The 16,140-nt window shown below is 40.3% G+C and overlaps 1 protein-coding gene across 2 annotated transcripts in view; it reads right to left on the bottom strand.

Moving 5' to 3' along the window:
• Window positions 1–970: 970 nt before the first annotated feature.
• The window catches only part of SUGCT (succinyl-CoA:glutarate-CoA transferase), a 714,309-nt gene continuing 699,139 nt past the window's right edge, over window positions 971–16,140 (bottom strand). For both annotated transcript variants that reach the window (XM_038562658.1, XM_038562657.1), the window contains one exon: window positions 971–2,581. In XM_038562658.1, the coding sequence (XP_038418586.1) occupies window positions 2,418–2,581 (164 nt within the window). In that variant the 3' untranslated portion in view covers window positions 971–2,417. The remainder of the gene's footprint in view (window positions 2,582–16,140) is intronic.

Consider the following 16,140-nt stretch of genomic DNA (forward strand, 5'->3'; position numbering starts at 1 on the left):
TCCAACTTTTAGGAGATGGATCAACGACAAAGGACTAGTCCAAGTAACTGGACTAGTCATACACAACTGGTCATTGTTCATTTCTCTTCTAGAGGAACATTCAGAATACCAGAGTGCATGTGGAAAATATCATGCTCGATTAACCAGAAAACCATGGCAGCAAAAAGTTTAGGAAAAAATTAAGAAGGGAAGACCAGTTGGCTGTGGACACACCCTTGGCTCCATAATGATTAACCCAACTAAGTTTTGAAGAATTTTCTAAGTCAACCTCAGATACAAAGCTGCCAGAAGGCAGGCCTTGATATACACTGAACTTGAGCATATGGTCTCTTAGTAGTGTGCTCCGCTTTGGGAATGTGTAAGAAAATAGGCCCTGATAATTAAAACAGCACATTTGTTTATAAGCATAACTTGATCTGGGCATATTGCTAGCAATTTTAGCCAGCGCAATGTTTCTTTCAGGACTAATTATCGATCTGAACTTGAAATCATTTCTAAATGATTTCTCTCACGGAGTCCATGCTTTCTGTAGGGTGAGAGGTTCAAAGTTCTCTGGGATCATCCTGAATTGTGTAGATGGAAATCTGGATACACGATTATACCGGAGATAGTCTCTGGCAGTTACTCTTCTTCAGTCTTGGTGGATTTCAAGGTTTTAAAGGCATTTTGTGACCCTGTCTGAGTGATCAGTATCCTCCCACGCAAGGCTACCCAGATAGATATTTAGGGTTATTGCTCACTAATCAAGTGATTTGCATTTCAAGATATTTACTTGGACCAGTAGCAGAAACGATGATCTGTTTTTTAAGATCACGGGGTTTTGCCAATTCTCAGTCATCTTGTCTTTTACTATTTTTATTACTAATTGTACATACATGGGGGGATTTCATTTAGATGTCTGGCCTGACGTGAATGTACCCAAATGTAGATCTATGAGTTAGCCGTTGGAGAAAAAGCACTGCAGAAGGCATTACCCTTGTATGATGAAATTCTAACTTGTGGAATGACAGCAGGGGTGCCTCAGAGTAAAATGTTCACAAACAGCAAGGCAGGGAGGACAGTAAGTCTTCCAGGAATTAGTAGGCAGTCTTCTAAGACACACCACGGGGCCTTGTGAGAGGACACATTTCCTATTTACTTGGAATCCTTGATTCTAGAAACATATTGGGGCTTATAGCATGGATAAATGGCTCAAATCATCCCCCCCCCCAAAAAAAAGAACACGAAAGGAAAACCAGCTATAAATCACAGTTTGAAAGATGAGCATCTCTAACTTAACTTTCAATTACCACTTGGTATGTCATGACATGGCTATCAAATACGAGTGCCTAACGGTCATGAATTTAGATCATGTCAGGATATCGATCATGAGGCCATTTGATTCCTTGGTCTGTACCTGGGTTTGGGTGACTGGCAGTCTGAGTGACAATCTGTCCTGGAACATAGAGTCAAATCAGGTGCCACCTTCTGCACAGAAAGTATTTTCTATACTTTAAGTTCTTTGACAAATACTTAAATACTTAAAATACTTAAATGCAAATACTTAATATTAAGGCATGATATATTCTTCTACAGTGAGCATTCAGATTACAAAGGAATGTTTTCCTTTTATTCTTCTATTATGTAAACATTATGTAATACCTAGATAGTCATTTAACACTCATTTAAAAACCTATTGCATTTGTACTTGGCTCAAAATCAGGTACTGATTAAAGAGGAACTCTTCATCCCCGAATGCAGATAGATACATACCCTCCAAAATGCATCGATGGAAATTGATTTTCTGCCATGTATCATGAAATAATCAGAGAAATACAACATAAAGCCAATATTTACCCCCATGGGGAGAATGAAACTCAGTTTTATAATGGACATCAGCAAAGCCCATGGTTTAAATTACAGATTAACAAAGGGTTCATGAGCTCAAAATTAAGTTATTCTGTTTAAAATCAATCACTAAAACTGTCATTCTGCTTATTGCTTTGACTTCCTAACAAAGGTTTAAATGAAGACTTTATGTGCAAGTAGAGAACGTCAAGAGATCTGCTCTTTTTCAGACCTGCGCGGGTGGAGGGGCAAACGTTTAGGCTATTAATGTAATTAGAATGAGCAATGTATTTTTCCAGGAAAAAAAAGTCTTCACAAAAAAATCCCACAAATCCACAATTAATCTATTATCTGTGGTGGTGTGTGTGTGGGGGAGAATGGTAAGGAGCAAAAGGTGGGATACGGTTAGAAAGCTCTAGATGCATTGATACCAAGGCCATTCTGGAGGCGCCAGGCAGGAAATCTGGAATTACTCTAACTTTTCTTTGCAGAGGCAGGCACCAGAACTGGGGAGCAAGGGTCCAGAAAGACTATTGCCTTTGCTAGCAAAGTACATTCAGATTATGGTTTTTGAGAAAGAGCATTTTTCATCATTCAGCTTCATGTTGGGTCACCACTCCAGCGCTGAGCAGCTCCCCAATGGCCTTGTCGTCGTATCTGAGGACCTCCTTCAGGATGTGTGTCGTGTGCTGCCCAAGCAGGGGAGGCGGCCTGGCTTCTGACATCTTGAACTTACTGTATCTCACAGCTGGGCCTGTCAAGAGAGGAGAAAAGCAGGAAGCCTGTTAATGACTAACCTTAGGAAATTAATTACCCAAGCAGCCTGGGGTGTTTTCAATGAATGCCAAGAATGTCACTGCCAGTTACAAAATCATGGTGCATTTTGGAATGAAATGTATTTTCACGTGAGGTTTTCTTGACTCGATTTCATCCATTTGTGCAGGGGTCACCTGACCTGCCTATGCAGGTGGCATGTATGTGCCTGGCGTGTGCCAGCCTATTTCAGGAGTTGCCAGTCCTGTCACAAAGACTCTCGGGGGTTGGTCACTTGGCTTGGTAGATTCTCTGGATCCAAAGGAACAATGACCACAGGTACATAGCATCTCTCTGGAGCTGTCCCTTCACCTGGGGCCATATTGCCAGCCTCAGGTAATCCAGAAGTTTATCATTCAGTGCCAACTATATAAACATGAAGTTCAATTCAATAGACTGCAGATCAATTAAGCCTCTGTGAGATTTTGCTGAAGCCTTGTGGCAGTGGAAGCAGTTATGTGCCAAGTTTCATTGTCAGCGAGATGTAGGTTTGCACATCTGCCCTGACACGTTGTAGCAGAGCCATCTTGGACAAGTTGCTTAACTTCTCCGAGCCTCAGGTTCTGCAACTAAACTGATGATGATAAGGTAAGGATTTAAATGAAATAATGGACAGGAAGCACTCAGGAAGCATCCCTTAACCCACAACAATGCACGAAACTTGGCCTCTATGATGACAAAAGCTGCCATAGACTCTGTCTTGACATGGGCAGTGCAAGGGGGAGAGGATATTTATTGCCAGCTGTTTGCGGAGCACTGAGCCACTGTTCACAGGGCAACTCAAGCAATAGTTTCAACAACTGTTGGAAACAGATTTTATCATCCTCATTTTCCACATAAGGACACAAAAGCCCAAAAAGCTCAAGTTTTGTTCAAGGTCGCATGACTAATAACCAGGACTCAAATCTACGTCCAGTTGAATCGTCTTGCACCGAGGGCCATGTACTTTGTGTAACTTTAGCAGTCTGCTCTTCCTTTTCCACTTTTCCATGGAGAAGCTGGACGAGTGCCGGGGAGCATGTTGTTTCAGCAGATTTTTACCTTTGCTGCTCACTCAATAAATGGTATTTACGTTGGCTGTTCTTCACATCTCATTTGATTAGGCTTCGGGAAAACAAATTAGATAGTCACAAGAAGACTACAAAACAGTGCATTTCTATCTCATAAAAATTTTTCCAGCCTGCTCTTGATGTGGGGAGCGCATAGGAAGACCACACAAAACCAAAGCACGTGTGGGCAACAATGTCGGTAAAGCAGCAAATGTGCTTCAAGCTCTTTGGAGAATTCCATTAATAAAGGGCATTGTTGTAGAAGCTATTGTTGATGGACACAGACCTCTGCAGACTATCAAGCCACACTTGTGAAACACACACCACCCACTAGGGGCAAATGACAACTTCCAACTGATGGCCAAAGTGTTTGCTTCTCTGAAGCTCCCTGAAATTCATTTCTTCTCCTCACACTTCTTTTTATTGTTTTAAATTGCATTTATTTTTTAAATTGAAGTGTAGTTGACACGCAACATTACATTAGTTTCAGGTGTACAACACAGTCAATCCAACTATCAATCAACTAGTCAATCCATTATGCTGTGCTCGCCACAAATGTAGCTACCATCCGCCACCACACACGCCGTATGGTAACCACTGGCTATGTTCTCTGTGCTGTGCCTTTTACACTCATGACTCATTCATTCCATAACAAGAAGCCCATACCTCCCACCCCTTCACCCATTTTGACCCTCCCCCCCAACCCCCTGGCAACCACCAGTTTATTCTCTGTATTTATGGGTCTGTTTCTGCTTTTTGTTTATTCATTTGTTTTATTTTTAGATTCGTTTTAGAAGCTCACACTTCCTTTTCTTTTCTTTTCTTTTTTTTTTTTAAGGATTTTATTTATTCATTCATGAGAGACACAGAGAGAGGGGCAGAGACATAGTCAGAGGGAGAAGTAGGCTCCCTGCAGGGAGCCCAATGCAGGACTGGATCCCCAGGCCCTGAGGGTTAGAGTTAGGGTTCAGGTTAGGGAATGAGAATAACCTGCCCAACATCACACAGGTGGGAAGTGAGAGTCAGTTCCTACTGACTGGATTTGTTGGGTTCAAGAACTTTGGTTTTTAAACAGAATAATAATTTGTTGATGTGAAATTCACATAACAGAAAATGAAGCATTTGAAAGCGAACAATTCAGTGGCACTTCGTATACTGCTGTGCAATGACCGCCTCTATTTAAAAGTTGCAGGACATTTTCATCACTCCAAAGTCAGACTCTCTATCCCTGAAGCACTTTCCTTCAGCTTGGCCCTCCGCTGAACCCCTGGCAACAACCACTAACCTACTTTCTGTCCCTGGAGTGGTCTATTCTGGATATTCCATATAAATAGAATAACACAATATGTGACCTTTTGTCAAAAAGGTGAGCTTTCACAAGCATAATGTCTGAGATGCATCCACCTCGCAGCATGGATCAGTACTAAGGACCTGGACCTTGAACCTCCATGCAGTGGGTATGAGGGAATCTTCAGGTCCAGCCATACTACAGAGCAGTTCAGTTTGTGTTACTCCCATGCTTTCATGGCAGCTTCCAGAACTACCCTGAAGACTCTGCTACCAGTTTGGGGTGAGGGGTATTTAACATTTTGCACAAAAATGTCTTAAAGAATTTAGAATGGCATTACCAAATACCATTTACTAGAATGGTATATTAAAGAACTAGAATGGTATTGCTTGGTTTTTAGACTTGCCAGTATTAAAGGCCCTTGGAAAATACTGCATATTTGGAAAACTTATGCTTTCCTAAATAATTGTATGTTATTAAAGAAGCCATATCACAGTTGAATAAATTGTATATAATTTTTCATAAATTCTTCAGAAACCAGGTCTTTTGACTATGGTTGAGTTCAGAAAGATTCTGAAGCTGGGGTTCATTCATGTAATTTAAGATCAAGTGTATATACATGTACAGTACTAGCAATTTTCAAATTGTACTCTTTATACGTTCTTAAAATAAAGTATTATTTTTGCCATATGGTTTATTAAAAAACAAAAATTTATAGTCTCTCTCTCTCTATACACACCCACACACACATATATACATATACATGCAATAGGACAAATACAATTTATATCTGGATCTCAGAGAGAGCTAAGTTCTCAAGAGTCCATTGAAATCTCCTGTTCTCACAGTCCTGTGCAATAATCCCAGGTACCAAGGACATCCCTCCCAGTCTAGGCTTTGCACAAAGGGAATAAATGGCTTTTAAAATACATTTGTCTCAAGAAGTACAAAATGTCTGACATAATTATTTACATCTAAGGTCCAGAGAGAATGAATAATTTGATCTTCCATTAAAAAAAGATGAGCAGATAAGTCACATGTTCTTAAATTACTTTTTGGCAAAGGAACATCTATATTCACATATGCTTTCAAACACTTGCAAGCTGTGTGATCTTGAGAATTCTTAAAGTCCCTGAGCCTCAGTCTACACATTTCTAAAATGAGGTTGATAATAACTACCAAAGGTTGGTCTGAGCATTTCAGTAGTGTAATATGGGTAATATTCAATATCTGTAATTAAGGAATACATATGAAGATAATATAAGGTACAATTTTGTTTATAAAATGAGCAAATCTGGTGACTGGGTTTTTCTTCTTTTTTCTTTTTTTTGGTTCATTTTTAAGAGGTCAGTAACTAGTAGGAGTATAAGTTGGTAAAATCCTTCTGGTGGGAATTTTGTCAACTAAATATGAAGAGTTTGAAAAGTGTTCCCATACTTTTCATACTTACAGAAATCCTCTTTAAAAATGTTCTATAGGGGATCCCTGGGTGGCTCAGCAGTTTGGCGCCTGCCTTTGGTCCAGGGCGTGATCCTGGAGACCCAGGATCGAGTCCCATGTCAGGCTTCCTGCGTGGAGCCTGCTTCTCCCTCTGCCTGTGTCTCTGCCTCTCTCTCTCTCTCTCTCTCTCTCTCTCTCTGTCTCTCATGAATAAATAAATAAAATTTAAAAAGTAAAATAAAAATGTTCTATATATGTAATTAAAAATGTTGACAAATTCCATAGGTAGGGATCTATACAGTTTTCAAATATACTTAATATTCTTAATATCTAACTTCTTCTTACACAACTTTCTAACTTATAGCCTATAAGGGTTCTTCGTGTATAATTCTGTACATTAAAAAAAAACAAAAAAAAAAAACCCTTTAGCTTCCGAAAGTTACCTTGTTAGGACAAGGTGTTTACCAACCATTCCCTCACATACTGTGCTCAAGTCTAGCTCCTTCCCCTCTTTCCAGATGAAGAAGTCACATAGCTACAGTGTTGAAAAATATTTGGAAAATATGTCCAAAACTTGAGTACTGGTTAAATAAATTACAGAGCATTCAAATGATGGCAACCTGGGCAGTAATTTCAAGTTGTATTTTGGGGGACTTTGAACACAGATATTCTCTCCTGAAATAACACTGACATAAAGGCTTAGAAGTTAAACAAACAAATATAAAACTTCACGAGTGAAGAGAATGGGTGGTAGCATCACCAATGAATGAGATATTCAACAAATTTAAGAATGACATGGAAAAGATAATGTTGATGTGTCTTTTAAGGGGGAGAGAAGGCTGAAGCCCCAAATATTCTATAAGAAGACTGAGAGTAAGTGTGTATTAATCGGCCCATTTCACCCCTCAAGAGATTCTGATCTTAAAATCAGTGGTTATGAGAGAGATAGGTCTTAGAAGAGAAATAGGACTAAAGCAGAAGTATTGAATGGGTCAGTTTAGACTAACTTATTAGTTTGTACTACCAACTAGAAGAAAAATTAAGCTTGCTTTCAAGTTTCTAAATGAATATAATATTAAACCTAGAATTTCATATCCAAACAAATAAATAATTTATCAAATATGAAGACATTTTCAAACTTTCAAAGATAAGTCTGTTTGCTAAGTAAGTTTCTTGATCCAGTAAAGCATGGGAGTAAATAATAGAAGGATAAAATTTTGGTACCCAGTAAAAACCAACCAGGGAGTACAGGGAAGGAAGACCCCAGGATGACAGCTCAGACTTGGACCCAGTCAATAAGGTAGAAATGGAAGAGGATAGAGGCCTTTGAAAGGGGTGACTGAGAGAGCAAAAGAGCCTTAATTGTATAACTAAGGATACTTAAAGACTGGGAAAATATAATAATAAGATAAAATTACATTATGCAAGAAAAAAAACAATTAGAAATTCTAGAAAAAACCTGCATATGAAAAAAAGATCCAAATATGAAGCAGATTATAATGTGGCAAGATTTTAAGTTACTGATGGAATATAAACATAGAAAATCCAGTTGACCTTGATACCAAGAACACTGGAGTAGTACATAATACCTGCGCATCCTCTGTAATAGTACTAAGCATAACTCTCGTTTTATGGATCAGAAGACCAAGGTCCTTTAAAGGGTCAGTTTGTCTAAGGTTACCCAGCTAAATAAATAAGAGAACCAGGACAAGATCTGAATGTCAGACTCCATGGTAAGTGCTCTGTCATTCAACACGAATCTGTTGAACTAAGGATTGCCAACAATTAAAGATATTTGAACAAATACAATTTATAGGGATTTTTATTAAATAATTTATCCACTAATTCTACATAAAATTTTTTCATATCTATCTCTGTGTCAAGATCTTGGATTCAGGATCTGGATATATATTAGCAAACAAATAGTTAAAATGTTAGGAATTATAAAACTGTTTAAAAACTAGCTGGAAAGAGGAGAATAATATAGGCAAGTGGGGAGAGGCCAGAGTGCTAGGAAAGGACTGTTCTAGGTGGGATGTATGATAAGGCCAAACTGATTAGATGATCTTTAAGCTGAGTCCTAAACTGATTGAGTTTATTGTACAACTAACTAGTGGAGGAAAGAAGAGTCCAGGCAGCATGAACAGGTTTGATGTTCAAGAAATTACAAAAAGATCCAATGGGGTCAGAACAGAATTTGGTAGAAGGGAGGTTCTCAATGAAGTTGGAGGGAGAGGCAGAGCAGAGAACACACAGGGATTTAAGAGCTACAGTAGCGATGGGGCATCGGGGTGGCTCAGTTGGTTAAGTGTCTGACTCTTGGTTTCAGCTCAGGTCATGATCTCAGGGTGGTGAGATCTGCTCCGAGTCAGGCTCCGCACTCACCATGGGGTCTGTTTGGGATTCTCTCTCTCCCTCTCCCTCTGCCCCTACCCCCACTTGTGTGTGCGCATACTTGCATGCTCAGGCATGTGCGCTCTCTCTCCCTAAAACAGATAAATAAAAGCTAAACAAAAAAAAAAAAAAAAAGAGAGAGAGAGAGACATTACAGTAGTGAAGTTGGATCTTATTCTGGGTTCCATGGAGCTTTGAGAGCAGTGACAGAACTCTTGTGTTGCAAGGCAGAGAACGAGATGAGATGTGTTTGGAGGGCTGTTGAGGGTAGATCAGAAAAAATGCTGGTGGCCCAGACGATGATGGTGCCTGTAGAGTTTGAGGAAAGTGGGTATGTTTGGGAGCTGTGTCAGTGACAGAATGACAGACAAGGCTTGCTGGTGGATTACATGGGCCAGCTGTGGAGAGAAAGAAAAGGATCAAGGGAGAATCCTGTGTTTCTGGGTTGAGAGACTGGTGGGGCCATTTGCCAGAATTCAGGGAAGACGGAATGAATTGTTGAAGCCCAGGTTTGGGTGGAAGCAGAAGCGAGATTCTCTTTTGGACACGCTGTTTGAGGGCCTGTGAGATATCCAAGGAGACAGGTCAGTGGGCCTTTAGCTATGCAAGCCTGGAATTCAGGGAAGATTTGGGGCCAGGATATATAAATTTAGAAGTCACTTACCATCTAAATGTCCACATTCCAAAACATTATATTTTCATGGCAACTGTATTTATTCCAACATCCTTGATGCTGAGGATTTTAATAAGTTGCTTAGGGAGCCTTTTCTCTACTCTCCAAGCTCTCTATCAATTTCTACTGCATCAGAAATACTTCTGTAGGAAGCAAATTAAAGGAATAAAAAAAATTATAAAAAAATCTATAGCTGACAGTTTAGAGAGAAATGCATTTCTTTAAAAGAGATTCCAAAAATAAATAAATAAAAGAGATTCCATATCCTTGGCCTTAAACAGATTCCCATTGACTTGACAGCCAAAAATAGGGCATTTTTACTTCTGCAAGAATTGTGAACATTGTGCCCCCACAGAGAGAGGCAGGGAGGGAAACTGAGTCAGATCTGCTTAGGGACAAACTAAGGTGGAGAAGTTTTTTCTTTGCCTTAATAAAGGCAATCAATCTGGAAAACACTGAAATAAATGCCCACCATAGCCATTCTGAGCACATAACTTGGTACCAAATCTGGAATCCCAGGTGCCATTCTTTCGAGGAGACCACCCAGTCTAATAACTGGTGTCAAGGCTCTGGGTCTACCTACACCCCTCACCAGGAAGGGGGCTGGGGTGGCACAGCTTGTAGGCTGCACCCACCTCCAAGGGAGGACTGTGTGTAATATGCTGAGATTGTCTATAGGATTCTAGGAAACTAGAGTTCAAGAGTTGAAAGCCAACACAATGCCAAGGCAGGTGAGGAGGAGTCCAGTCCTAGTTTGTAAGTCATACAAGGGAAGGTCTGCAACTACTACTGAGTCTTTGCTGTCAATGAGGCCTGGGGCCAACTGCTTTCTGGCTGTTATCTAATTCGATCCTCACACTGATTTTAGGCACTTTTTTAATATTTATGAATGCATTGTATTCCATATCACAGAAGAGCAACACAGAGCTCCTAGGGGTTATGAAATGCATGTAAAAGCATATAGCAGATGCACAGATAGGTCTGCTGACTTCGTAGCCACTGCTTTTGAGAAGTGATATAGCAAGGTGATTAAGAGTGTGGGGTCTGCATTAAGTTTCCCCTCCTCTTCTGGTTCCTTGCACTATTTCTTAGGTTCCACAGGAGTGAAACCACATGATAAGTGTCTTTCTCCTATTGACTTATTTCACTTAGCATAATATCCTCTAGTGGGGGGGGAGGGGAATCAAAGAGGAAGACAAACCATGAGAGACTCTTAACCCTGGGAAACACACTGAGGGTCGCTGGAAAGGAGGTGGGTAGGGGGATGGGGTAACTGGGTGACAGGCATGAAGGAAGCCATGTGATGTGATGAGCACTGGGTGTTATATGCAAGTGATAAATTATTGAAAACTACATCTAAGGGAGGTGGGGGTGAATGGGTGACGGGCACTGAGGGGGGCACTTGACGGGATGAGCACTGGGTGTTATTCTGTATGTTGGCAAATTGAACACCAATAAAAAATAAATTCATTCTAAAAAAAAAAGAAAACTACATCTGAAACTAATGATGGATATGTTGGCAAATTGAATTTAAATTGAAAAAAAAAAAGTGTGGGTTATGGAACCAGAGTGCCTAGCTTCCCATCTTGGCTGTATCTCCTTGAATATTTACCTAGTCAACCAGTACCTCAGTATCTTTCTCTGTAAAATAGGGATAATAAGGACACTTATCCCATCAAGTTGTGAGAATTTAGAAAAAAAGATAGTAGAAGAGTACCAGGCACACAAGAGGCATTTAATACACACTAGATGCTACCATTTTCTCTCCTTCTGCTGTGGTGCCTCCCTTAGCAACCTATATTCCTCAGCAGAGCCCAGGTCACCTGCCGACTTCAGACATTAATGACCTCCCGGGACACTGACCACCTGGCTGCTTTTCAGATTCATAACAGCAAGTTAGGGATAAAGATTTTAACTTTTAAAAATCCTTCACAGTCAAGGATCCAAGTATTTAAAGGAAAAGGAAAAGAGAGAAAGGAATCAACCATTCCTCAAGCACATATTACATAATGGCCACTTTTCAAATGTTTATTTTGTTGATTCTGCATTACAACCCTTTGGGAGTTTTTGTTTGTTTGTTTGTTTTTGTTTTATTTTTATTAATTTTTAAAGATTCTATTTATTCATTCATGAGAGACACAGAAAGAGGCAGAGACATAGGCAGAGGGAGAAGCAGGCTCCCTGCGGGGAGCCCGATGCAGGACTCGATCCCAGGACCCCAGGATCACACTCTGAGCCAAAGGCAGATGCTCAGTCACTGAGCCACCCAGGTGCCCCTGCATTACAGCTCTTTGATATAGGTATTTTTCTCTATCTTCCTACAGATAGCAAAAGGCAGGGTAAGGGAGGTTAGATTACTCACGTCACGCATCTGATAAGTACACTTACTGTTTTCAACAGCTTCAGAACCTACACCAGAAACCAATGTTATACTCCCTTGCATTTTAACTAGTTCTATTAGAGGGAACGTTGAAAACATGGAATTTATTTTACTTATTTAAAAATGCTATGTGCCAAACACTACTTTCTGGGCTTTACACATTTGATTCATTCAGCCCTGCAGATAATGCCAGAATCTACAATTATCGTCACTCTTTTACATATGGGGAAACTGAGAGGCATGGGGGTGGGGGGAGTCATTTGCTCAGGGTCACAGAATTACTAAGAGCCAGGATTCATACCTAGTCTCACCCCAAATCCCTGGTCCTTGCCAATGGGGCGCACTGCTTCCCAGGGAAAAGGGAAGAGGGAAAGAAAGAGAGGATGGTCTAAGTTTGAAGCTGAACTCAGGCACCTTGGAGTAGAACATGCCAAGGACAACTTACAGTTCATCTTCTGACCAGTCTGTCCTCACCGTCCTTCTAGATTACAGTTCTACCAGATATCTTAGGCCATGTGTATTCATTACTACCTCATCTTTTCAAATTAGTTTGTCATATGCCACTTATTTCCTTGTAGTGAGCCCTGGAATCAAACCCCACCAATATCTTCCCGATCTCCCCTGATCCTGAGTCGGGCAGTGCGCTCCGAAGCCTTCCCTTCTACCCGCCCCAAAAGGAATGAAGCCTTCCCTGTGCTTGCTGTGGAAAGTTATCTGGTTCAAGGCACAGGGAGGGCCCAGTTCCTGGTGTGCCAGAGAATTCCTCAGACAAGCCCTGTGGTGTTTTCCATCTGTGGTTTGAGGCCCTTTGAGTAATAAGACCCTGACTATTTTGTCTCATCTCCTTTTAGAAAACTTCCATGATTCTCTTAGGCTAAAATGGGAATCTACCCAATCTATGCAAACATCCCAAGCTCCTCTAACTATATACAGAATTCAAGCTACATTTCTATCATCCAGACCAACTTAATAATGTAAACAGTTGCAGGAAACAGAGGTAGCCAAAAACATGTGGGAAACCATAATGAATATTCAAGTAATGGGAACATAATATCACATCATCATGAGGGAAGGGACCTAAACAGTCCTTTTTTCCAGAACTCCATGCACCTCCCTTCTTGATGATGCATTTCTAAAGCAATGAAATGATCCATTGCTCAACCTCACAGCAAACTGGCAACTGGTCAACACTAAGGGTTAAGTTAATTAACATAGCCGGCCTGTCTGATCATAATGGAAGCAGGAATAAGGAAAATCAAAACTAAGCCTCTGCATCTTTTCTTTTCTTTTTCGATGTCTGATATGGGTGTCAACTTTTAAAAATATCAAGAATACTTAAAAGCAAACATCTGTTTTATAATATATGAAATGCTATATCAAACATTTTTATTTTGACTTCTTTGGCCCATCACTAAGATACATGCTGTAGATACCATTTAATCTTCAAGGCTTACTAGTGTAATAAGAAGCCAAACTTCATTTTGCTGAAAATAATGATAGCTCCAGTACCAAGTTATTTCACAATTTCCCCTCCAGTGCTTGAACTCATCATCATAACAATAACAATATTTTTTATATGGCGCCTCTCAGCCATAGCATCCAAGGCGCCAAATGGAGCCACACAGTTAGAACACATCAAGCCCATTAGATGTGAGATAAAAACAGATAAAGCCATTTAAACTTGCATGGGTGGTGGGAAAAAGCCACAGAGAATCAGAATGGCTTTGGACTTCTTTAACAGAAGAACTCAATCTGTGGCACAACTTTTGTGGTCAGGCATCCCAGAAACTCCAGGCAAACATTTGGTATGTACCACCAGCTTGGATGGATCACTGTAGTCTCATCCAGAGTTCACCAGCACCATTTGTCATTATTGCTGTAACGAATTTTAACGCATTATTTTGTAACTCAATAAAGAAGTCTTCAAGAGCCACTACCTGTAAGGTAGGAGGATATTTTCAATGATGTCTATGGCCTAGTGGTAGTCATCAGTGTGGTTCCTCAACTCTCCAGTTCCCACCTTCCAGGAGCATGCTGGTATTACATGTCCTAACCCCTTTGATGTTGGGTGAGGCCACGTGACCAGCCAATGCACCATGAACGGAAGGGCTGTGTATGCCCTCTAGGCCAGACCACTCAATTGTTGATTTAAGAGGTCTCGAGGTCTCTCTGGTGTGGTGTCTTGTTAGCATGTGAGATGGTGACTGCTCCACCAGTCTGGGGTCCTTTAAAACCATGAAGCACATATACCATGAGCAAGAGATACATTCGTTTGTCATCACAAGCCAATGTTTTGGGGGGATTGTTTGTTACTACAGCATAACCTAGCCTATGAAGACTGATTATATGCCTCAACTATAATACATAGATCTATTTGCTGGGACCAAAGGAGGGACTCCTTAATCCAGCCCCTTAACATTCCTTTAAAAAGCATTTCAGTTCAGATGTTCCAAATACTTTGAAACTCTCATTTTGTGCAGAGCCAATTTTGACCAGTGGAATGATGATAACAGCTATTATATACTGAGTACTTACATGTGTTGGGCATTTGCTGGAATGCTTTCCATATATTACTTTGTTTGATAGACTAAATGACTTTAAAAAGTAAGATTATTATTACACTATTTTATCAACAAGGGAAGTGGGGTTAAGTAACGTTATCAAAATTACACAGCCAGTCAACTAAAGAATTTCATTACTACTTGGGCTGGCTAAATACAAAGTGCATGCTCGTTAACACTAGGATGTATTTCCTCCCTGCATAATGTGGAAGAAAATCTGTTCTCATATCAGTGGCTGAATAAATACCATTCTTTGGCAGATGGTGTTATAAAGCAGTACTGTATTATAAATACTTATATATTTCATGATTGCTAATCCATTAAGGCATTTATCTTTCACTTGAAAAAGAAACAGGGCAACTTGCATTTGATTTATCTATCTTGTTCCAACCCACTGAAATGTCATAGTAGATTATCCATTTCCTGCTGGAAAAATATATGGCCCATAAGGAAATCCTATTCATATTCATTAGCAAACATGCCATCTCCCCTCAGAGTGTGCTACCCAAACTTGAGGCTGAGGTCTCCGAAAAACGTTGGATGGAGGAAGGGCTCCCCTGAACGCTTCTTTCCAACATTTGTGTTTGCTTCTAATTATTTTCAACGCTTATGAAAATGCTAAAAAAGGGTGAAGAAACACCTTGCTGACAATGTGTTCTTTGCCAAAATAATCAATTCTCCCACTTCTTTGCCTTATAAAATTCAAGTATCCAATACAAGCTCTTTGGGCACATTCCCAGGATTTTGTTTGGTTAGACTTCACCATGGAAAACAAAATTGGTTCAGCTGCGATCTGTAGCCAGAACATTTTAAGCTTCATAGACCTTCAAAGTAGTGACCTTCTCCTCACCTCCTCTGCCTCTGTGCTCCATTAAGGAAAATACCGGAAGAAGTTTCCAGTCAGAGAAGCCAGATTGCATTTCGATTCAGTTTGGAGGGGAGGAACTGAACAGAGCTGGAGCAGGTGGTTATTTGCAGCTCTTACTACAAATAAGCTTTGAAAAGTTCTTCTGTAAACCTCTGAAGGTCTTTTATAATTTAATAAAATTTTTCTGTGCTTCTTAATCTTTATCTTAAAGGAATCAACCTTATATTAACCGTCTTCTTCCCTGCCTTCCCAATAGTGTCTGAGATCACACAAACCACAATCATAGCCCAAGCAAATAGAGGATCAAGAAAAATAGGTCCCTAAACTTGCTGCTGGGAAAACAGAGATGTGTTCACTATTTGTTGCGAGAATTGATGTTAGTTTTTTTTCCCTTTCAGTTTACCTCTGAGGTCCAGATGGAAAGATTTTAGAAAATGCTTTTGCTTCATGCCCCTGTATCTATTTTGGCATGATCATACTCTCAATGACAGTGCTTTCATCCCCAGCCTTGCCTCTCATCTCACTATCCCAGTGGTGCTACCTCTTCCCACACTTCTCATCTTTCCTGCCACCTCCTTGGGCCAAAGCACTCTGAAATAGGAAGATGGCTTGTCTAATCTTTATTCCCAGCTGTTCCGTCCAGCTAAACTGACCTCATTCTTCCCTGGACCTGACACGGTGCCGATCCCTTTGTCCACCCGGAATGCATGTCAGCATGGCAATGCTTAAGCCCATGTTATTCTTGACGCTCTGCTCAAGCTAACTTGATGTTGAGCCATCTTTCCTCTCACATTTCTAAGGAACATCTCTCTTGTCTGATCCCCTATAACATTTGATCTGTTTTTTC

Source organism: Canis lupus, chromosome 18 (genome assembly GCF_011100685.1).
Source record: "Canis lupus familiaris isolate Mischka breed German Shepherd chromosome 18, alternate assembly UU_Cfam_GSD_1.0, whole genome shotgun sequence".
In the NCBI taxonomy this organism is placed as follows: Eukaryota; Metazoa; Chordata; class Mammalia; order Carnivora; family Canidae; genus Canis; species Canis lupus.